At 47.0% G+C, this 24,116-nt stretch overlaps 1 protein-coding gene across 1 annotated transcript in view; it reads right to left on the bottom strand.

Moving 5' to 3' along the window:
• The window catches only part of LOC146863455 (dedicator of cytokinesis protein 2-like), a 2,657,619-nt gene that overhangs the window by 2,054,267 nt on the left and 579,236 nt on the right, over window positions 1-24,116 (bottom strand). The window contains exons 18-19 of the mRNA XM_085642885.1: window positions 12,505-12,694; window positions 6,905-7,002 (exon numbers count right to left, since the gene is read on the bottom strand). Coding sequence (XP_085499011.1) covers window positions 6,905-7,002; window positions 12,505-12,694 — 288 coding nt within the window. The remainder of the gene's footprint in view (window positions 1-6,904; window positions 7,003-12,504; window positions 12,695-24,116) is intronic.

The following is a 24,116-nucleotide window of genomic DNA, read 5'->3' as shown; positions in this document are numbered from 1 at the left end:
TGAAGTTGCGTTGCAAGTGCGACGCAACTCCAGCACTGTTCCAACCTACCCTATCCCTAACATGGTGCATCAAGCCTTACATCTGCTTCAAGCAGGCGCAGGGTTTTGACGCATCAGCGTTGGGAAAGTGACTCAGTGAAATCTTATAGATTTCACTGAGCCACTTTTCAGGGGCGTTCCTGCGACGGAACGCCCCCCGTGTCGAAACGCCCACGTGAAACCTGACGCAGGTTTCACGTGGCGCAGGGCTTTACACCGTGACGCATCTCCATAGATGCGTCACGATGTAAATGGGGCGCAAAGTGGCGCAGGGTTTACGCCGCCACTGCGTGACAAAAGTGACGCAACGGCGGCGTAAAAGGGGCGCAAGTCTGATATAAATCTGCCCCTTTGTGTTTACGGCGCAGCCTTCATCTGCGCTGCCAATGCGTCACAATCCCTACGCTAAACCCAGGCGTAGGGATGGCGCAGTGACTTGACTGCAATCTGCAATCAAGTCACGAGGTAAATGGGCCACAGAAGGTAAGTATATGCACGTAATGTCACAATGTGCGACACTATGTGCTGAAGTCACACATACAAGAGGGCACTAGTTCCACTTGTATGCGTGACATCCAGGACCAATATGTTTGAGTGCAAAGTGATTGTCACTTTTTTACGCTCCAACGCATTGGTTCCCATTCAGAGTCGATGCGTCAGTTAAAACTGACGCATCGCCTCTAATGTTGATGCTTTGCTGGAGTTGCATCGGTTTTCATGCCAACACCAGCAATGCGCTACTAAACCCTGCGTCATGGCGCGCTGTATTGTAAATACGGCGCATGCATGGTAGCAGAAGGCTTTCTCCGCAGGCGCCAAAAAAACGGATGCACCGCTGCTTTATTGCAGCGATGCATCACTTCTTGTAAATCTGCCCCGTACTGATTAGGAAACTAAGGGGCAGATTTACAACCCCTTGTGTCACTTTTGCACCACTGTTGCATCACTTTTGGGATGCAGCAGCGGCGTAAAAAATGCGGCAAAGTTACAACGTGACGCATCTAGGGAGATGTGTCACGTTGTAAAGCTGTGCGTGAAATTACACCTGCGTCAGGTATGATGTATACAGGGTGGGCGTTCCCACGCAGGAAAGCCTCATAAAAGTGATGCAGTGAAATCTACAAGATTTCACTGTGTGACTTTTAGGACGCTACTGCGTCAAAACCTTACGCCTGCGTTAAGCAGGCGTAAGGAGTGACATAGTGTAATGGGAATAGGACGCAACACACATTGCTTGAGTTGTGTCATGCTTGCGCCACAACTCCAACAATGCATGACTTTTCCGCCAACAGTTGTGTCAGAATTTCTGACGCATCTGTCAATCCTTGCGCCATTGTGCGCCGTATTGTAAATACGGCGCATCTGTGGTGGTGCAAGGGTTTTTAGCGCAGGGAGACTGATGCATCTATACAGAGGCGTCGGTGTCTTCTAAATCTGCCCCATGGTTGATATGACAAGGAGCACCAAGAAGTAAACTGAACAAAGCAAACCGAGAAAATTCAGAAGTGATTCATAAAATTATAAAAATGATATGGTGTCTAATTAGATGGAACATTTTGGAAGAAGAGGCCAAAAACACAAAAGTCCATCAGAAAGATCAGCGACTACACCAGAAACTCAACTCGAAGTAATAGACTTAATGGGAAGACTCCACAGGACCACTCAGAATAGAACTTGAACAACGAATAGTAGTACAAGTACTAGCTACAGTTTTTTTAAAAAAAAAGAAAAATTAAGGAATTGGAATTGAGATCAATAAATCTGAGACCTACAAGCAGAACAAGATAACCTAGTGGTGAATTTATCTGAACAATATGTATCACCACAACTCAAAATTCAAATATATTTGAAATAAAAATACAGCCCTCTAAGGATATTCAAGATTACAATGGAAACATTTTTCCTTCAACAACCACAGGATGAACCTTAAAAAATGAGGAAGTAGACGCCAAAATCAATACATGAACCCCGAAGAATTATACAACATTTTAGATTTATGAAAAGCATTGCTAAAAGATGTATAAAATGTGCTTCCTACCAAAACAATGTAGTACCAATTGTAAACAATATACATGGAAAGAGATTTCCCAACTAGCGAAAAAACAGCACATTGTGGTGAAAAAAGCTAATAAAAGAGGAACAACTGCCCAGAGGGACAAAGACTAAAACATTGAAAACATGCTATCACTTCCAGAGGTACAACGCTATCTAAGACTTTCAGAAGACCCGACTCCGAAATCAAGAGAAACCGAAAATCTTTCTTCAAATGGCAAATTAAATACATGGATAGATGGGCACCAAAGGAATTCTAAACCCACCTGAAGGTTTGATGCCAATGTTGTATGCGGTACCACAAACACATAAAAGATGGACGCTCACGGCCCATTGGACTATGAGGGGGATTCTGTACTCTTGGCAAAGTACTCAGGTGAACATTTAAGACACTTGCTGAGATGGATACCATAATTAATAAAAGTTACAACACATATTTTACTGAAACTTGAAGAATGTTCAACTACCTTGATAACTCTATATTTTTCAAATATGGTGCTGTAAATTAATTTTTTTCAATAGACAGTTGGTGTTTCGAAGGGCAGAATATGGCCCAACAGAGGCCATCATCTTTACGCATCGTGTTGAAAAAAGAGTGACACTATCAAACCAGCGATGGAAAGACCCCAAATCATGGTGTTGGTGATGCATTGATGACATGCTAGGATTTTGGAAGGGCATAGAGGATGAACTTACACAATTTGGAAACTGTCTGAACACTTGTCATGGTACTATCAGCTGCACTCTGAACATTGGGCACCCGGGAAATGACTTTTTATATTTTAAGATAAATATCCACTAGAAGAAATGTACTACAGGTCCGCATGATAAAACAATTGATAAAAACACCTTGTTAGATGTTATGATGTGTTATGGAAAATTCATAAAGCGCACTACAGCTCCGAAGAGCAGCTTCCTGCTATACGAAAAGGAGAACCGAGGAGGCTCCAGGCTAGAATGAACCTATCCAAGGATCAGATTAAAGAAGATCATAGGGTGTCCGGCGCCGCAAAGACCCAGGCTTTCAGCAGCTTCCTAAAGGCGGGTTCTGAGGACGAGTGTCTAAGATGGTCTGGGAGCAGGTTCCAGGCTTTAGCTCCAAGGATAGCAACAGATTTGCCACCCTTGGTTTTGCATCTGAAAGGGGGCAGGGTGAGAAGGTTTGCCGAAGAAGATCTAAGCAGTCGAGACGTGACATATGAAGTGAACCGGGCCGCTTGATATTTAGAACTTGATGCTTTTTTCCCTCTCAAGGTGATAAACAAATTTTGAATAACACTATTTTATGAATAGGCAGCCAGTGTAGTGACTTGAGGGTTGCTGTCTCAGAGGATCCGTGAGGTCAATTCAGCACCAGGTGAGCTGCAGATTGTTGGACCATCTGTAGTTTTTTGAGAGTTGTCCTATTGGTCCCTGCATGCAGGCTATTACAGTAGTCCAATCACGAGGTGACAAGGGCAATGGCTTCTGATTTTGTCGCCATAAGAGGAAGTAAGTTGAAAATTTATTTGAGGGTTTTTATAATCTGGAAACACATCCCAGCTACTGCCAGCACTTGTGGACTCAAAGAAAGTAGGGTATCAAACTTTACTCCTAAATTCTTTACCACCCCCACAGCATCTTGCGGGGTGGGGGGATATCTTTAGGCCACCATGGACTGGGGATGAATAGGTTGGCCTTGCCTAATACCATGATCTCAGTTTTCTCAGTCTTACATTTCAGGTGATTAAATTGCAGCCAGCGGATGACATCGGCGAGGCATGGTTGAAATTGCTCTTCTGCGACTGTAGAATTTTTGTCCAGCGCCAAGATCAACTGAGTATCATCAGCATATGAAGTGGTTTCAGTTTTAAAGGAGGATATTAATGCAATGAGGGGAACCATATATATGTACATTTATATAGAATAAAACCGGCTGAGAGCAGCTCCCTGTAGAACACCAGATTTGAGTGGCTTTCCCATTGACCGGGAGTGACCAAGCGTAAGCACTTGTCTGCGATCAGTAATGAAGGACTTTAGCCAGGCCAGGGCTAGATGGGAAATGCAGCTGATGGATCTCATAGAATCAGCCCTGCATTTTCCCCAATATCGAAGGCAAATTTGAGGGTCTCAGCGATTTCTAGGAGAGCGGTTTCGGTGGAAAGGTTAAGTCCCAAAACCGGACTGGTGAGGGTACAAAATGTTGGTCAGTTCTAAGAAAGTGGCCAATTGACTATTGATTAATTTCTCCGTAATCTTACTAAGCTAAGGCAACCAAGAGATGGGACGTAGACTGGAGAGAGCAGTCGGATCCTTTAATTGCTTTTTTTGCAGGGGCTTTACAGCAGCAAGTTTCCAATCAGTGGGAACATCTGCAGTTAGCAGGGAAGAATTGATTAGATCATTGATAACTGGGTTGACAACATCAATGATAGCGTGAAGCACTTCCGTCAGGCAAGCATCAAGGGGCGACCCCGACTTGCAGGAAAGGATGGCTTGGCATGACTATTCTAGGCTAATGGTATGGAAGGTTTGAAGATTAGAGAAGATATGTTTATGGGAGGAACATATCCCATATTAAAGTCTATTTGTAACTATTGGATTTTTTGTTAAAAAAAGTTAGCAATATTGTCACATAATTTTTGAGAATACAGGATAACTTGATTCAATACTATAGGATGGGTGAATGATTTCACAATTTAAAAAATACATTTTTGATCTGATTCAGTTGATGTGATTAGATTCATATAATACGCTTTTTTCTCAAGTGTAATTTGTTTATGATAAGCTTTCAAAACTGTTTTGAACTGAGTTAAGTTTTCTGAACTGTTTCCTTTCTGCCATCTACGCTCAGATTGTCACATTGTGAGATGTGAGAAGCGTTCTTCCCAAATCATTGATTATGAATCTTCTGTACAATCAGCTATTATGACTTAAGAGAATTATCACAGAAAACGAAACAAATAATATCACATAAGAGAAACAGAGATGCTTTAAAAATTCTACAGAAGAAATTTCACTCAAGCTACAATTGAAGAGGCAAAACATAACATAAAGTGTATGGAGAGAGCAAAGCCATTACAGAAACAAACTCCCAAGAAGATAGTTTTATGGGAACGTTGACAGAGCATTAAAGTCATATGGATTATGTAGAAACATTTGAAAACCTTGAAAAATAATTCTAGTCTAAACTGATCTAGGTAGCTCAAATCCAATGTTTGTCTATACACAAAAGAGAACTTTACAACAGATGTAGTGAAAGTGGATGTATCCAAAACCTTAATACAAATGTTTACAACACAATCCCTGCTAACAAAAAAAGTGAACAATTGTGCAACCTGTACAACAAGCAATGTTATCTAGATAATGAAATCTCATGCAGGGAAACATATATGGGCTAGACGACTCGCATGAGGAGAACAAGAATTTTAGGACACAAATCAGATATTAGGATTAGAAATGAGAAGTCCTTGGTGGTAAGCCACTTTAATGGATATGACAAATGAAATACACCAATTAAAATAGAATGGTTGTGCAATAATAGTGCAATCAAAGACAGAAAGTAACACAGATATGAGATTGTCACAATGTGAAATGTGGTGGAATAATACACTCCATCTGAAAGGAATTTATAGGTCCTTAAAAGAGGAGAAATCAAATCCAACAACTGACTAACAGAAAGATGCTCTAATGTGTCTTGGTGAAAACAAGAGTCAATTATGAGATGAAATCTCAATGGCAGGATATTAAAATATTTGTGAATTGACCAGTGAGAATCTACGACTGTAACGCATCACCATGTGAAAGAGTTATGATGGCTAAAAGTGTATGAATTTTCAATTTGCATAAGGAGACTCCCATGAAGAGTTACCGATTACCCATGAGGAACAGATACAATAGAGCAGAAAGTCTCTGAATAATATTTTGAGAAGAAACACAGCGGGAAGCTGGCGACAGATGTACAAACAAAACTAATTTCAATTGGCGTTTGTTTGCAAATTGCTCTTTAGTAATCGCTATGACTAATGTACAAAGGGATTCTTTAGCCCGTATTCCTTAAATAGTGATGCACAGTGTGTCGTAAATAGACCTACCTCATGAATATTAATAATGTTGGTCACAATTCGTTACCCACAATGATTCACTGCCATCACAGGGGTGGCCTGCTGGGTTCAGCAGACCACCATGTCTGTGATTGCTGTTCAATAAAACAGTCTGCTTTTTTTAAACACAACCCATTTTCCATTAATGAAAACGGGATGAGTTTAAAAAGAAAAAATGAAACATTTAAGTTTCATTTGTTAAAAGTAGGCAGTGATTCCTTGAACCACTGCCTACTCTTACAAAATATTTTTTCAGCCATTCTCTAGGGGATTTACAAATGGGTTACCACCAACTTTGATTTGACGGCAAAGCGTGAATATTTTGCAACCACGTTTCGGTCGCAAAACATTCATACATACCAATGCACATCGGTATTTGAAAGGGATGTCCTATGCACGACTCTTCCACATACCAATTTGCAAACCCAAATTGCAATTCCATAACAGGTTACCAAATCGCAATTTGAGCTTTGTTCTTTTGAAAATGCCTTTTTGCGTTCACAAACGGCTCGATTCTGTGAGTGCCAGTGTACAAACTGCTGTATGTGGCTACTACCAAGGACCACAAGAGGGCACCAAATATATCACATGGCTTAAATATGAGTTCGTTTTTAGGGAAGGGACAAACTGTCGTTCACCACGGGGTACTGACAATCCCTGCAAACGTGCTGAATGGGGGAGAGAAGGGATAAGCGAGTGAATGAAATGAGTCTGGGGTGGAGGGCACTTACCTTCATGACCTCCCCTCCGTCCACCTTCATCAGCTTCTTAAGGTTCTGCTCCAGGAGGCCTGGCTTCGAACGCCATTTCAGCAGCCCAAGTAGGTCAACTGCATGAGAAGGAGAGAGATGGATTCATGAGTCTGTGTGTGTGGGGAGAGGGCCGTTCAATGCTGTCCCCAGTAGGCAAAGTCCCTGCAAGACTGTCCAAGGATCATTCACATTTGGTTGTAGGGAGAAGTGTAAGGTAGGGGCAAGGCAAGAAGTGTTAGAAAGATAGAACATTACAAACTCTGTCGGTGAAGACAACTGTGGACACTTGGACCCTTTAGTGATGAGTACAACCCATCTTCTGTTGGGCTACAAATAAAGGACACATTATTGTTGTACTTTATGGAAACTAGACATAAAATAACAATTGTGCAAAGTGAAATTTAACACGGGAAACCCACATCACACAACTTGGGGACATGAGGCAGTAGTGGTGTTCCAAATAAAATCACTTCCATCAATCAGGGGGTTCTATGATCACATCATGGTGCTCAAATCTAGTGGTGGGGATGTCTCTTAATAACCCCATGTACAATGATGGCTCAACCACGGCCCTAGAAGAATCTTCCAGGTAAGACCCATTGATGGGGCTTTCATGATGAAACCTTCGGTAATGGAGAGCCTGGAGGCCAATGATATGTAGTTTTAGGTGCCAGGTTATAAGGCCTTGGGGGGCTTGGGTCCCACCAATGAGTTATCATAAGTGCCTAAGATTTGGGTCAGGACTGTTGACCATGTTTACTGGTTCAATGTGGGTGAGGCTCTTGTAGTTACAGGCGCCTTTTTTTGTTTTTAGAAAAGAGACAAAGTGCGAAATAGTGACAAGCATTTCTTAAGGGGGCTGAGTGGGTGTCAGAGACATATAAATCTGCAGTTCAAAGCCATCTTTTACTTCCTTTACCTTTTTCAGTCAAGCATTGCAACATTCAAGGCAGAACATTTACATTGCTTGAAAGCTCCTTTTTGAAATGAAGCAGACAAGTGTATCCATTCTTTTAAAATGTTGTGGCAATTCATACATCAGGTCAACTCCTCAAGATCTAAAAAATAAGCATGTGATTTACATTAATAAAATAACTTCATGTTCTTATCTTATTTCCATTTAGGATAGACCTAATTTATATATTTTATAATGCTGAAATTGCCAGGAGTCTTGTTCAGGGCACTAATCAATACAGATCATGATTCCAACCCTCTTACACCCCTGATTGTGGTTTATATATGAAAAGATGCATTGCAAGTCGTATATTTACTTGCAGATATAATAGTCATGGCTATGTTTTTACCTCACCTAAGACTGTACTGAGAGTGCAGTAAGCTTGTGACAGCCCTTCTCATAATGAAGAGACATTCATGTACATTGACTGTGCTGATTTTTCCCTCTCCTATTTTTATTAGGACTTGGTCCCTGCTTTTGGGGTTCAAGAGATGAGGAGCGTGAGCATCTGGCTCTGGTTGGCTGGCTGGCGATACCAAAAATGAATAAATATGTTTATTATTCACCTCACTAGTCTCATTGTTCTGTCTTCACTTAGTTTGTGTGGGTAATATCGTTTTTAGCGTAACTGTTCTGTCATTCCTTACAGTTTAGTCTTGATTTGGGGATTTCTGTATAGTTTGTGTGTTTCCTGTATTGTATTCTGTTGTTTATTTCCTTCTATGTTTTCCTGTAAATTGCACCAGTTCTCATGCTTCGTAAGATCTTCAAATGGCTCCCCATTAACACCAGCTGAACCATTAGTCGAGCTCTTGTCACCAACAATCAATCAATCAATCAATCAGGGAATTCTAAGCACGCTACTCACCCGTGAGGGTCTCAAGGTGCTGAGGGGGGGGGGGTCCGCAAATCTGTCTAGCTGAAGTGCCAGGTCTTGAGGGTCTTCCTGAAGGTGTTCAGGGAGGTGGCATGTCTGATGTCTGCCGGTAGCTCGTTCCAGGTCTCGGCTGCAATGTGAGAGAAGGATCTTCCGCCTGCTCTGGCTCTGTGGATGTCGGGGTTTCGGCCAGTGCGAGGTTGAAAGATCGGAGGTTTCTTTTGGGTACATGGAAGTTGATTCTGTCGTTGAGGTATTTGGGTCCATTGTTGTGTAGGCATTTGTAGGCGTGAGTGAGGATTTAGAAAGTGACTCTTTTCTCCACAGGGAATGAGTGGAGACTTCGTAGGTGTTGACTGATGTGTTCGTGTCGGGGGATGCCGAGGACGAGTCTGGAAGCAGTGTTCTGTATTGTCTGGAGTTTGCGGAGTAGGGACTTGTTGATGCTGTCGTAGAGTGCGTTTCCATAGTCCAGTCTGCTGGTGATGAGTGCGTGGGTGACTGTCATCCTTGACTCAGGGGGGATCCACTTGAAGGTCTTGCGGAGGGTGTTGAAAAAGCTGGAGGTGACGGCATTGACCTGTCGGTTCATGGTGAGTGATGAGTCGAGTACAATGCCGAGGTTCTTGGAGTGGTCTGAGGGGGTAGGTGGGCTTCCGAGGGCGGTCGGCCACCAGGTGCTGTCGCATGCAGAAGGGGTGGTACCAAGTACGAGGACTTCTGTCTTCTCAGCGTTGAGCTTCAGGCAGCTGTTGGTCCTCCAACTGCGATGTCTTGCATTCCTTTCTGGAAGTTGAGTTTGGCAGTGGTGGGGTCTTTGGTGAGAGAGAGGATGAGCTGGGTGTCGTTGGCATAGGATACGATGTTGAGGCCGTGTTGTCGGACGATGGCTGCGAGGGGGGCCATGTAGATGTTGAAGAGGGTGGGGCTCAGTGATGAACCCTGTGGGACTCCGCAGGTGATTTTTGTGGGGTCGGAGAGGAAGGGTGGGAGTCTGATCCTTTGGCTTCTTCTGGTGAGGAATGATCGGATTCAGTCCAGGGCTGTTGCTTGTATGCCTGCGTCGTGTAGTCTGGCGACTAGTGTATGGTGGGAGGCGGTATCGAAGGCCGCTGATAGGACGAGTAGGATGAGGGCTGCGGAGTGGCCTTGGTCCAGGAGGGTGCTGTGGTTGCTTCGGAATCCGGATTGGGACGGGTCGAGGACGGCATTCTCTTCAAAGAATCGCGTCAGTTTCCTGTTGACTGTTTTCTCTGCAACTTTGGCTGCGAAGGGGAGGAGCGTGATGGGCCGATAGTTCTTGAGGTCGGTGGGGTCAGCTGTGGGCTTCTTGAGCAGAGGTCTGACTTCTGCGCGCTTCCAGTCGTCTGGGAAGGTGCCTGTTTTGAAGGTGGTGTTGATGGTGCGTTGTAGTTTGGGTGCGATGGCAGCCACGGCTCTGTGGTAAATGTGAGGGGGCAGGGGTCAGTGGGGGCCCGCGAGTGGATGCTTTTCATGGTCGAGGCGGTGTCTTCAGCAGCAATCAGTGTCCAGTTGGAGATGGTGGGCTGGCTGGTGTTTCTGGGGGGCTGGGGGCTGTTTGTGGCACCTGGTGGATGGTCGATGAAGTTGTCGTAGAGGTTTTTGATCTGGAGGTGGAAATAGGTTCCAAGCTTGTCACAGAGGTCTTGGGATGGGGTGATGTCTGTGGCTTCGCTGCGTGGGTTGGTGAATTCTTGAATGACACTGAAAAGTTCCATGGAGTTGGCCAGGATTTTGTTGTGGAGGAAGTTCCTCTAGGTGGCTCTGATCTGGTTGTGGTAGTCCGTAATAGCGTCCTTGTAGATGGTGTGGTTTTCGGTTGTCTTGGTGTTTCTCCAGTTCTTCACCAGGCATCTACAGGTGCGTCTGGCTTCTTGGAGAGCAGTGGTGAACCAGGTGGCTTTCCTGGGGTGTTGTCTGTCGGGGTTAAGTAGCGGGCGAGCTCGTCTGCACAGTCAGAGATCCAGGTGTGGAGTTCTCTGGCTGCGTTGTTTTTATTGGGTGCCCAGGTGTGGTTGTCTTGGGTGAGGGTGGAGTTAAGTTGCTCATCGGTAACCTTGCTCCAGAGTTCCTACGTGGTGGGCGTGGAGCTGGTTTGGGTGCCTTGGGTGTGTTGATGGCAAAGTGTACGCAATGGTGGTCGGTCCATGGCGGCTGCGTTGTGTGGCTGAATTGGAGGCTGTTTCCTGCCGCGACGATGGGGTCGAGGGTGTGTCCTGCTCTGTGGGTCAGTGTGTTGACAAGTTGTTCAAGACCGATTCTGGCGAGGGATAGTGGAGTTGGGGTCGCTGGGGTTGTCGAGGTGGAAGTTCAGGTCTCCAATGAGTATGTAGTTTGTTGAGGCGAGGGCGTGGGGTGCGATGAAGTCGGTGATGGTGGTGGAGAAGGGTGTTCGGGAGCCGGGGGCTCTGTAGACGAGGGTTCCTCGGAGTGTGGCTTTGGGGGTGGTCTGGATCTGGAAGTGCAGGTGTTCGGTGGAGGGGAGGGTTTCGCTGGAGGTGGTGAGGCAGAGGGTGCTCTTGTGGGTGATGGCGAGACCCCCTCCTGGTTGGTGGGTCAGTCTTTCCTCTGCATCTTGTATCAGTCTGGGATGGCGGTGCTGATGTCGGGGCAGAGGATGCGTTGGTCCAGGTCTCTGTGAAGACGGCGATGTCGGGAGAGAGAGAGTCGAGTAGGTTCCAGATTTCTATGGCGTGTTTGTGTATAGAGCGTACAGTGAGGAGGATGCATTTTAGGGTGTCGCCGGTGCTGGTGTCGGCGGTGTTGGAGGCCAGGGTGGCGGTGGTCTGGTGGCAGTGGAGGCAGGTGAACTGGCCGTGGGGTGTGTTCGGAGAGGCCTGTTGGCATTCCCTAAGTCTTCCAGAGAGGGAGAGAGTGGACCTAGACCGAGGGTGCGTTGCCAACAGGCTGGCAATGCACTCTACATAGGAATCACCACGCACCTCCAGAACAGAACTCAGCGACCAGACTCATCCTCGACCTCCCCAAATGGACCCTCAACAGACCCCCACCTCAAGATGAGCCATTGGCTTCTCATACAGGAGAGATGCCAATTCAAGATGCTGATCCACACCTACAAAGCTCTACACAACCAGAGACCAGCATACATCAAACATGCCCCGGAACTTCCACCAACCCTCCAGACACGTGCACTCTGCCTACCCTCTCCCTCGCACACACCCACATCTGCTGAAGCAAGAGGGGAGAATGCTACTTCTCCTACCTCACAGCCGAGTCCTGGAACGACCTCCTCCTTCACCTCCAGGCCTCATCCTCTCTTCTAGAATTCAGTGAAGAATTCAATACCTGGCTGTTCAACTGAACCCACCTGAAGCAGTATGGTTGCAGTGCCCGGATACCCTCGGGTAATTAACCGTGCTTGGTAAATCCTGATTGATTCATTGTATGTTGATTTTATATTGGTCATGAGTTGGGGTGTGCACTTTCATCCAAGGCCACCATGAGACATACAGTGCTCGCGTGGAGGGGGAAGTGTGTAAGTCGCTTATATTTTGAAAAGGAGAAGGTTTATGAAGTGGACATTTCTTCCCAGAGGAACTGCACTGTCTCCAGGATGTATCACCACATGCGATTGGCTCCTCTGGTGGTGGTACGCCTTGAGATGCCATGAAAATTTCAGGTTTGAGACTTTGCAATAGACTCCACAAATGCCTAGGAATCCCCACAGACCATCAAACTCACCTGCTGACCGAACGAAATACTCACCGTTCTGTGTGAGTTTGGTGGAGCTGACCAGGGTGTAAATCTGGAAGCTGTCCCGCGTGCTCACTCCCATGGCCGCCGGGTTCCCGCTCACTCTCAGAGAGGATCCTGAGATCTGCTTGGCCTCAAGGAGGTTTCTCGTAGATGGCAGACTCAAGTAGGAACTGGTATCCTCGAGCTTTCTGCTGTCACCCTGTAAGGACAAAGAGACTGGTTAATGAACTGCATGAGGAGCATTATCAAAGGGGTCCTCAGTCTGGGCATGAACTACAGAACCCATGAGCAACTGGTGCTCATGTAAAGCGCTCTGATACCTTTGGGTCAAGTTCGCGCTATATGTGTGCACAATGCAGCACATATAGAAAGAGGAAAAAAACAAGGAGAAATAAAGATATTTCTCCTCTTTACGCTTCACCAGGGGAGGCATATCTTTTTGGCCTATTCCCAGGTTTGGTAAATCTGGGAATGCATAATAAAACATGGAATTTATGTGGGAACAACCACCACAATGCCCATGGAACACCTCCTTTGTGCACAGTAAGGCAACACAGCGATTTGCACTGTGTTACATTACTCCATATGTTTTAAGCCGTTCAAAGCCAAACAAGGTGGCTTTGCGTGTCTTAAAAAATATGACTTTAGGTTTGAGTCGCTCGAGCGACTCAAACCGTGTCATAAATATGGCCCTAGGTATGTTTGGGTTCATCTCTTATGTGAGTACAGCCATGTATGGAAATTCTAAAGGAGGTTTGGGTATTTGTTTGAGGATTGTTCTACTTCCTGTATGTTTGGGACTGTTTACAGAAAGCGGACAACAGTCCTTTAACCCCTCTCAATCCCTCGTCAGTGTGTTAGCTAACCGTGGTGTACCGCTACTCCATGTGTGAATGAATCGTGTGATGTTCCTTCTGCTACTGCCACCTGCCCCGTACGGCTCCTGTCCGTGTTCTACCTTTGCCCTTTTTTGAAGCTTGCTATGATAATTTTCACTACAGAAAATACAAAATGATTGGCATTGCCAATGCTTGTTTTAATGTGTGATGTGAACGAAAGGAGAAAACCTCATTTGATATGAATTTAATATTGGATTTACGCCTGAAACAAGGAATTGCTGAAATGGATTAGACTTTGTAAAATTTAAAAACATAGCTGACAAGTGGCTCATTTTAGCCAACAGCACTTTGCATACTGGGGATTTAAACCCATAATTACAGTGTTGAGAGCAAAATGCAAAGGCCCATGTTGCAACCTGCTGATGGCTGAAGTGCAGGAACAGCTGAATGTGTCACAGGGCCTGATTTAGATCTCGGCGGACGGGTTACTCCGTCACAACGGTGCTGGATATCCCATCCCCCGAAATATGAACCCCATCTCATCCTATGAAATCTATATTACGGCAGACGGGAAACAGAGTAACCCGTCCAGCAAGATCTAAATAAGGCCCATAGTGTGTCACTTAGCAGGCTTCCAAATGCAAAATAAAGTGTAGCTCCTGACTGCCTGTCTTTTTTCTTCTTGACTATTTAGGGGAAAAGAGCCCAGTGGGCGAAAGGGCAGTGATAGCCTTTCATATGCGAATGGCACATCTCGCTGCCAACGGGCTAACATTAACAGTCCTTGAAAAAACAAACGTGCCTGCTGACAAGACATGACTTACTCAAACAATGAGCGCAGCAGCCTGAAGGGACTCTAAGGAAAGAAAAACAATATGGTGGTACCGCTCTTTCGAAGCCCGTTCTGGACATAGAGGTTGAGGTGACATGTTGTGCCATTTGTACGCATCCCGGGAAACAGCGTTTACAATGCTGTCATTACATCGCGCTACTATTACAACAAGGTCGTTACAATGACCGCGTTGTTAGTACGTGATGCATTTACATCGCAAGTCATACCAACGACTTGCACTAGGTAGTGCTGAGGTATTGGAAAGGAATCCCAACACCTTCCCTACTGTTGCGCAAACTGGAGTAGGAATAGTAATTAATACAATTCCTAAACCCAGCGCGCCCCCAAGTGCAAGTCATTGTAATGACTTGCAATGTAAATGCATCGCGTACTTGCAATGCGGTCGTTATAACAACTGCGTTGTAAAAGCACGCAATGTAATACATCGCAATGTAATGAGCCATATTCATGCATCCCGCCTTCAAATTGTGCAGCACGCGCTGCCTCACGAGGGGCTCCAGCGTAGACAGTGCTGTTTCACAATGGTAGAGCTGTGGCGTAGCAGAGGCTGTAAACTTACATGCAATAGCTCTGTATTCAATGCTCTTTCATACAAAGATTCATATGGCACAACAGAACCTTTCCTTCATGTCTCAGCTCCGTACACCTTGCTGTTCCATTGTGGCAAGTGCTGCGGCACAGCGGGGCTTGCTTGTGTTTGGGCCTATAAACAGTGTTGTTCCCAAGAAGCATTGCTGTGGCACAACTGAGCATCCACCTCAGACCTGGGGCCCAGACTCAGTTTTGTTTCTGTTAAAGAGTGCTGTGCTAGAGTGTGGCCCGTCCCTTCTATACAGGTGCACACCATTGTTGATTGTGAGCGGTGCAGCAGAGCCTTTCCTTCATACTCATAGATGGGCTCCATACTAGGGGTGGGCGTAATTTGCGAAAGTGACTTTCGCAAATTATCGCGAAAATGTTAAAAATCTCCGCAAACACGTGGAAATATCGCGAAGATGCAGAACTATTTTTCCCGCTCGTTCGCGGTATTTTCTGCGTGGTCGCGGCTCACCAACTTACCCATGTGGTTGCTCGCGGGCGCGGCCATCTTGTTTTCACTCTTCTCGCGGTGCATGATCGCGAGAAGAAAGACGTGATCGCGCGACCAATGACATTACTGCGGGCGCGAACTGTCGCAAGACAGCGCAAATGGCTACCAACAATCCAACATCTCGTGGAGAATGCGACCGGATCGGGAAAACTTGTCAGCGAACGCGGGGATTCAGGTGAGGCGATCGCGCGCGCGCGAGAATGTATTATTTTACAGCGCGACCAAGAAACAAATTATCGCTAAGCTGCGGAATGTGGACATTTTTACATTTTCGCGCTCTCCACGGAACGCAAAAATGTCAAATTATCGCAATTTCCGCGAGCGGAACGGAAATTTAGCCCAGGCCTACTCCATACACAGCAATGCTCCTTGTAATCAGTTCTGTGGTGCAGCATGACCTTTCTTTCCTATCTAGGCTCCAATGAAAGAAGAAGCCAAGAAAGAGGACGTATTTCCATCATCCATCTGCACAGGAAGTGGCATCACTAGATTTCCCATCATCCATCTGCCCTCCTCCATCCTCCCAGCAGCAATGGCGGATGCAGCATGGATCTGTGCAGCAGGTGTACCTCTGGCATTCAGAAGGTGTACTAAAAGCAAACACGTTTGTGCCTGGATGGCACCCAGTACAAGGACCTCTGGTCTTCTCTCTTCTCGCCGCTACCCTGCTGCGACCCTCCCCACCCTCAGCCTTGTCTGCTACTCCCCACACTGCTGCCTTACAACACCATACAGCACCAAGAGAACGTTTTCCTGCATTTTCTATCAGTTTTCATGCACTTACCAACACCCAACACTCACTGCACGCGCACTGGCAACACTCAACACCTCACTCTCTCACACGGTCTGGGCTTCACTTAATACCCGAGTAAAGGGACCTACGCATGTCGCCGGACACCTCTGGACCCTATTTATACCCTTTTCAACAACATCCAAGTTGATGAGTCCACACCAGACTCCTGATAAGATCACGCCATCATCAAGTTCAGCATCCATGACCCTGTCCAGCGCACACACACCACAGACTGACCAGCCCACCAAAACTGGAACAGCATTACTAAGAAGGACTAGAACACCACTTCAGCACCCACCGACCTGAACACAGCAACAACCTCCCCAAAGCCAGCAAGACTTTCAACAAGTAGATCCCCTCCGGCACCGCCTCCATGCCACCCCACCAAACACAGCAACACAGCAAGGTCTAGAACCCAGGCCATTTGGTACATAGAGGAGCTCAGACTGAGGAAAGACCACTCAAAACAACTGGAGCGCAAACAGAGAATGAACCAGGACAATGCAGACAGGGGCACATTCGAATCCGCCCTGAGAAGCTACCAACAAATGATCCAGATCACCAAATGTGCCACTCTGGTGGACGTCATAAACACCAGCACCAACGGAACCAAATAAATCTTCACTATTGTAAAACATTTCACATCACTGGCAGATGCCTAAATATTGAATGAATGAAATAATTTTATAGAACGCGCAATACCCGAAGGTGTCTTAGCGCTCTACGGATCAAAACCAGGAGACCTACTGTCCGAGGACATACATCCGGCATAGCTGATAACCTATTGACAAAACAACCATGTCTTTAACTATTTTCTGAAAATCTGCAAGACGACTTGCAAGCATCAGGCAAGAGACAAGGAGATCCATAGTTTCCCACCCCGGTACAAGAGCATTCTTCCACCCCACTTTGCTTTGCTTTTTCTTGGGATAATGATCATATGTGCAGAGCTCGATCTAAGGAATATACCAGGAGAACCGATCCTGAAAAAAGGTCGGCTCTGTGAAGGGCCATGTGGATAATGCAAAGAGCCTTAAATAAAATCCTCTTTTCCACTGGCAACCAGTGGAGGCCATGCATTAGATGAGAGATTGGTCCAAATTTGGTGACCTTCAATAATGTTCTAGCTGCTGCATTTTGCAGAGACTACAGCTTTTGTATCAGATATTTAGGGGTGTCTAAATATAGGGTATTTAAATAATCTATCTTCGAGAAGATGAGTGCCATCTTCGTCTTCTGTAGATCACATGGAATGAACGGCAGAATTTTCTTAAGAACCCTCAGCATAAAAAAACCTGCTGAGGTCACAGCATTGATTTGTTCCGAGAAACATAGTTTGGTGTAAAAGATGACACCCAGATTTCTTGCCTTCTGCACTGGCCTCGGTAAGGTGCCTAACTCCGAGGGCCGCAAAGATGCATCCCAAAAGGAGGTCTCCATTCCAAAAACAGAACCTCTGTGTTAGCCGAGTTCAGCTTGAGACAGTTTCTCTGCATCCAGCATCCTTTTCCACCTCCGCTGAAATAGATACCACAATCTGTGTATCATTGGTGCAGGAAAATACAGCCAGGCAAAAACTGTGAATGAGATTAATAAGGGGAGTGACAAATACATTAAATAAGGTGGGGCTAAGGGCAGACCCCTGAGGCACCCTGCAGGGGAGAGAAAAAGGTCTGGATCACCCCCTTGCAGGACCTCTGAGCGAATCTTTCTCAATTTCTCAGCAGCTTCAACCTGCAACCAGACCCGACAGACCTTGCCAAATGCCTTCCGGCCTTATCCAAAGAACCAGTGCTAGCCACGTGGCCCGTCATTGCCTGAGAAAAAAACGTTGCCACCATGAACTCCATCCACTCAGGGGCCCATCGGACCCCAGCCCCCATCACCTCTACTTTAGAGAACTGCAACCCATGAGCACCATACTCACACCCATCTGAATGCCACTACCTGTACTCAGACCTTCTCAACCACCTGGAACTGGCCTCCTATTGCTAAAGAAACCCTCTGTGGATCCTTTAAATCTTGTCAACTACAGGGTGATCTCCCTGCTACCTTTCCTGGTCAAGATCATAGAGAGAATCATCAACTGATGCAACACTACATCATCGACCACCAACTCCTCGAAATCACTCAGTCTGGTTTCAGACCTATTAACTTATGACAAGTGTTCACTCATTTTGCAAACAAATTCATATTATCAGAGGTATATTCTGTGTTGCTTTAATCAAGAGAGAATAATAGTGGGACAGAACACGTCTGCCTAGAGTTGGCTTATACATAGGTCAAGTAGCCAGAACTCATTCTTTCTTTTAACGTAATTCAGCCAAATCAAGTTTTTCATTTTGTTGTGGGACAAAAGGAAAATTAGGGAAGATTTATTTCCATTTTTTACACATTTACTTTTTACTTTTTGTTGTGATGCTTTAGATTGAGAGAGCGGGCTCCTTTTAAGCATTGTTGCGGTGAAGCAGAGCCTTTCTTACATGCTTGGGCTCCTTGTAAGTAGTGCTGTGCACAGCAAAGCCTTTTTCATATGTCTGGGCTCCTTGTAAGCAGTGCTGTGCACAGCAGATACACAGCATAGCATTTCTTACATCACTGGGCTCCCTGTGAGCAGTGCTGTGGCACAGAAGAGCCTTTCCCATATGTCTGGACTCCTTGTTAGCAGTACTGTGGTGCATCATAGTCTTTCCTACATGTCTGGTTCCTTTTAAAAAGTGCTGTGGTACAGCAGAGCCTTTATTACATGGCTAGGCTCCTTGTAAGCAGCGCTGTGGTGAAGCATACTCTTTCTTACATGTCTAGACTCCTTGTAATCAGTGCTGTTGTGCAGCAGAGCCTTTCTTACATATCTGGGCTCCTTCTAACAAGTGGTGTGGTGCAGCAGAGCCTTTCTTACATGTCAAAGCTCCTTCTAAGCAGTGCTGTGGGACAGCAGAGTCTTTCTTACATAGCAATGCTGCTTGTAAGCAGAGATGTGGTGCTGCATAGTCTTTCTTACATGGCTGGGCTCCTTGTAAGCAGTGCTGTAGCACAGCAGAGCCTTTCTTACATATCTGGCCAATTTGAAGTTAGTGCTGTGGTGCAGCAGAGAGTTTATCATAAGTGTGGGCTCCTTGCAAGTAGTGCTGTGGTGCATCATAGTCTTTCCTTCATGTCTGGGGTCCTTGTAAGCAGTGCTGTGGTACAGCAGAGTCTTGTAAGCAGTGCTGTAGTACATCAGAGTCTTTCCTACATGTCTGGGCTCCTTGTAAGCAGTGTTGTGGTGCATCATAGTCTTTCCTACATGTCTGGGGTCCTTGTAAGCAGTGCTGTGGTAAAGCATTGTGTTTCTTACATCTCTGGGCTCCTTGTGAGCAGTGCTTTTTTGAACCACAGTCTTTCTTACATGTTTGGTCTCCTTTGAGCAGTGCTGTAGAATAGCAGGGCCTCTCTTAAATATATGGGCTCTCTGTAAGCAGTGCTGTGGTATGGCATTGTCTTTCCTACATTTCTGGGGTCCTTGTAAGCGGTGCTGTGGAACAACATAGTCTTGTAAGCAGTGCTGTGGTGCATCATAGTCTTTCCTATATGTTTGGGGTCCTTGTAAGCAGTGCTGTGGTAAAGCATTGTGTTTCTTACATGTCTGGGCTCCTTGTAAGCAGTGCTGTAGCACAGCAGAGCCTTTCTTACATATCTGGCCAATTTGTAATTTTTGCAGTGGTACGGCAGAGCCTTTTTCATATGTGTGGGTTCCTTGTAAGCAGTGCTGTGGTTCAACATAGTCTTTTGTACATGTCTATGCTCCTTGTAAGAAGTGCTGTGGTGCAGCAGATCCTTCATTACATGTCTGGGCTCCTTGTAAGTAGTCCTGTGGTACAGTAGAGCCTTTATTACATGGCTAGGTTCCTTGTAAGCAGTGCTGTGGCACAGCAGAGTCTTTCTTACATGCATGTGTGGGCTCTTTGTAAACATTGCTGTGGTACAGCATAGTCTTTCTTACATGTCTAGGCTCCTTATAAGCAGTGCTGTGGTGCTGTAGAGTCCTTCCTACATACCTGGGCTCCTTATAAGGAGTGCTGTGGTACAGCAGAGTCTTTCTTCTCACATGTCTGGGCTCCTTGTAAGGAGTGCTGTGGTGCAGCAGAGTCTTTCTCACATGTCTGGGATACTTGTGAGCAGTGCTGTGGCATAGTAGAGCCTTTGTTACATGTCTGGGGCCCATGCCCCATATTGTCTGTGCTGTGGTGCAGCAGAGCATTTCTTACATGTCTGGGCACCTTGCGAGCAGGGCTTTGGCAAAACATTGTCTTTCTTACATGTCTGGGCTCCTTGTAAGAAGTGTTGTGGCACAGCAGAGCCTTTCTTACAAGTCTGGGCTCCTTGTAATCGGTGCTGTTGTGCAGCAGGGCATATGTTACATGTCTGGGCTCCTTGTGAGCAGTGCTGTGGCGTAGCAGAGCCTTTGTTACATGTCTAGGCTCCTTTCAAGCAGTGCTGTGGGGCTGTAGAGTCCTTCCTACTTGTCTAAGCTCCTTGTAAGAGTGCTGTGGTGCAGCAGAGTCTTTCTCACATGTCTGGTGTTGGACCTGTCAGCCCTAGGGTGGTCTTCCCTTCCATTTTTGTATCGTGCCTCATTTTTATGTTGGACTAGGTCTCCGGGCGCCTTTTCATTGCCAATCAGTGTTAAGGTGCAGGTGCTCCCTTCTCCTAAGATGGCTGCCACAGGCCCCTGCTACTGCAGAGTGGTCTTTCATAGTAGCACCCTAGCTGCCAGGAGCTGGCTGGAACCCCACAACAATGTTGCAACTCCAGCCCGCCTTTTTGTCCCATAGGTAGAGTGGGGAAGCTCCTGGAAAGTGCTGGAACCTTCTAGAAGGGAGGTGTGGTTTTTCTTTTGCCGCCTTGGCTAGAGGTCACCTGACCTAGGGCTACTTAAGAGTGGGAGGGAAACTTTTGTGGTGAGTTGGCCATTGGGGTGAAGCAGAGCTGGAAGAATCCACTAGGAGTATAGGCGGTAGGGCCTAGCCAGGGACTTATGCCTCTGAGAGTGACAGGATTTAGGTGCTGCCTCTTAAGTGAGTGAGGGACCCTGTGAAACCCACTGAACTTGCCCAGCAGTAGGAGGACCCAGAGACTCTCTGCCAGCCTGACTAGGAAGGATCTAGTCGCCCTCTCCATCCCTACCCCCCTTTAACAGAACCCTTTAAGGGCGCCAGATACATCTGCGCCAACAAGACTTTATCTAACATCTGAGAACAGAAACTTATATGCCAAGCACTGAGACTGCGTGTCCAGATTGAACTCTCAAACTTATATGCCAAGCACTGAGACTGCGTGTCCAGACTGACCCCTGAAGCCGTATGCAAAGCAGATTGAAGAGCCACCGGGGATCGACCAGGTATTAGCGCTGTGACCCCTGCGCTCCCTGACCTGGCCTGGGACCCCCGGCAGCGTGCTCCGCTGAGCGCAGAACCCCCATCCTTAACTTGAGCCCCCCCTGTGACGTGGAAGCCAGCGCGCTCACCACCGCGGCCCGGAGGCCGGAAGAAGTGCCCTGCAGAGTCGCGAGGCCCGTGAGAAGTCCGGGGCCCCGCCGCTGCCGTCGCAGCTGAGTGAGAAGGTGCGCGAGGCCTGGGGCCGAGTTTCCCCATCGTCGCTGGAGCGGACGCCGTCTGATGCCGAGAACGAGGTAAGCCCGGAGGCTGGGATCGCCCCTGGTGCGCCCCCTACTGGTCGGGATCCGCACCGCACCCTCAGCCCGGGTCCCCTCTCTGTGGGAGTTTCCCCCCTGCCAGCGCGACGGAGAGACCCCGCCGAGGGATCCTCTCCTTGTGCCCCCGTGACTGCTCTGGAGCGAGGTGCCATGCGAACTGCACCGGAGCCGAGAGACTTGCTCCTCCCGTCCCGGGCGCTTCCCGCTAAAAGCTCCGTGAGGCGCATTGACTGTCCTACCCCACATTGAAGTACTCAGCGCCCACAATTACAAGTAGCGCTCTGATATCCTTGTGCCGGATTGAAGTGCTCAATGTCCATAATTACAAGTAGCGCTCCGTTATTCAGGTGCCATATCGAAGAGCTACATGCTAGTGATTATGAGTAGCGCTCTGTTATCCATGTGCCCTATTGAAGTGCTACGTGTTGGTGATTACGAGTAGCGCTCTGTCATTCATGTGCCATATTGAAGTACCACGTGCTATTGATTACGAGTAGCGCACTGTTATTCATGCTCCATAATGAAATGCTAAATTACATCTATTACGAGTAGCTCTCTGTGCTAGATGCCCCGTTCTGAGGTCCTCACCAGTTAGCGCGCCTAGCGCCATCATCATCCCCCTAAGGCGCTACAGGAAAGTGAAGTGCGCGTGTACCTCTAGGTGAAGGGTAGTTGTACCTCAGGCAGTACTGATTTGTTATGAATGTCATTTGTGGTATTACCAGCTTATGAAATGTACTGCTACCTCATGAACTGCATCTAACGTGATCTGCTTGGATAAACTTGAATATTTACTTAACTCCTACTGTGTGGCGTCACTTATTGTGTGTGTTCCTTGTCCCATGTGAGGTGCGTGTTGTATGGTTGCTTTACACACAGACCTTTGGTGGCCCGACCGCTCGTGTCACGTTACCGCCCCATAGGGCCTGGAGACCCCAGGTCTTACATTGTTGGCGAGCGGTGGGATCCTTAGGACCTGTGACCATACAGCACCCTTCTTTGAGACGAAGGGCGACACAATTAAACGCCTAATTGTTCCAGAGCTCTAAAACCATTGATTGTTGCATTGTTATTTCCACTGTCCAGGTTGAGAGTACAGGAAGCCTGGTTAGCTGAGAACTGTTACCTATACCCTAAGAAATGTTCTCCTTAGTGTCTAGGTCCCCACCTGCCAGAATGGAATTCCGGTTAGCTGACCTCGATGGGTACTCAGTGAAGCAACTAAGGGAGTTCGGGCAGGGGATGGGGGTGACTGGGGTACGGAAGGCCAAAGGACCGGAACTCCGCACCGCCATTAGGGCATGGGTAGAAGCCCACCCAGACGGGAGAGGGGATGAGGGACAGGAGGCACCACAGGAGGAGAGCGCTCAAGAAGTGACCGACCTATTGAATGTAGATGTGTCTGAAAATGTGCCCCCAGGGAGACGTTCTGGGGCCAGTAGTAGGACAGGGTCGAGGAGGAGCGCGTCCCCAGAGGAGTATGAGGACAGGAGGGAAGAGAGGCAGTTAAGGTGGGAGCTGGCCAAGTTAGAACATGAGAAAGAAAGGGAATTGGCCAGAGTGGAACAGGAAAGAGAAAATAGGAAATGGGCAATGGAGGAGAAGAAGCTTGCGCACGAGCTTCAGCTAAAAGAGCTGGAGTTACGCGCTCTCCAATTGAACGCGTCCAATAAGGACAATGGTGGCAGCATACCTAAGGAGCCTCAAGAGTCAAAGTTCTATCTACCTAAAGAGGTAATTGCCAATTACACAGTGGGGGACGACATCATGAAATGGTTGGAGGCATACGAGGTAGCCTTGACGGCCTATGGGGTACCCGAGAGTAATTGGGGAGGTGGTTTATACCGGTATATACCTCCCAATGTTAGGGACACCCTGTTATATTTGGCCAAGGCGGATCAGGTAAGGTATGCCCCCATGAAGGGGGCCTTGTTAAAGAAGTTTGGTCTCAACCCCGAGAGGTACAGGCAAAAGTTTCGTGGCAGCCATAAGCTGTCCACACAGACATGGGTAGATTTTTTTGACTATGCGGGGAAGGCACTAGATGGTTGGGTGCATGGCAGCAAGGTCCAGGACTACCAAGGGTTGTACGATCTTTTTTTAAGGGAGCACCTCTTGGATAAGAGCTTTCCGGAGCTGCGCCAACATCTGGTGGACCGCAAGTTGATGGATCCCCGTGAGCTTGCGGAGGAGGCAGATATTTGGGTGAGCACCTGGGTGTCTCACAAGGGCCCCGGAGGAGATGGCTCGAAAGGCGGACAGGGTTTCCCCCAGACGAAAGAGGGGGGAGATAAAAAGGTGGAGTTCTCGAAAGGTCCCCAAAATAAGTTTGGGAAGGGAGTAGGAACCCC

This window comes from Triturus cristatus, chromosome 2_2, assembly GCF_964204655.1.
Source record: "Triturus cristatus chromosome 2_2, aTriCri1.1, whole genome shotgun sequence".
Taxonomy (NCBI): domain Eukaryota; kingdom Metazoa; phylum Chordata; class Amphibia; order Caudata; family Salamandridae; genus Triturus; species Triturus cristatus.
The sequence above is the reverse complement of the archived record's forward strand: the minus strand, read 5'-3'. Positions and strand labels throughout refer to the sequence as shown.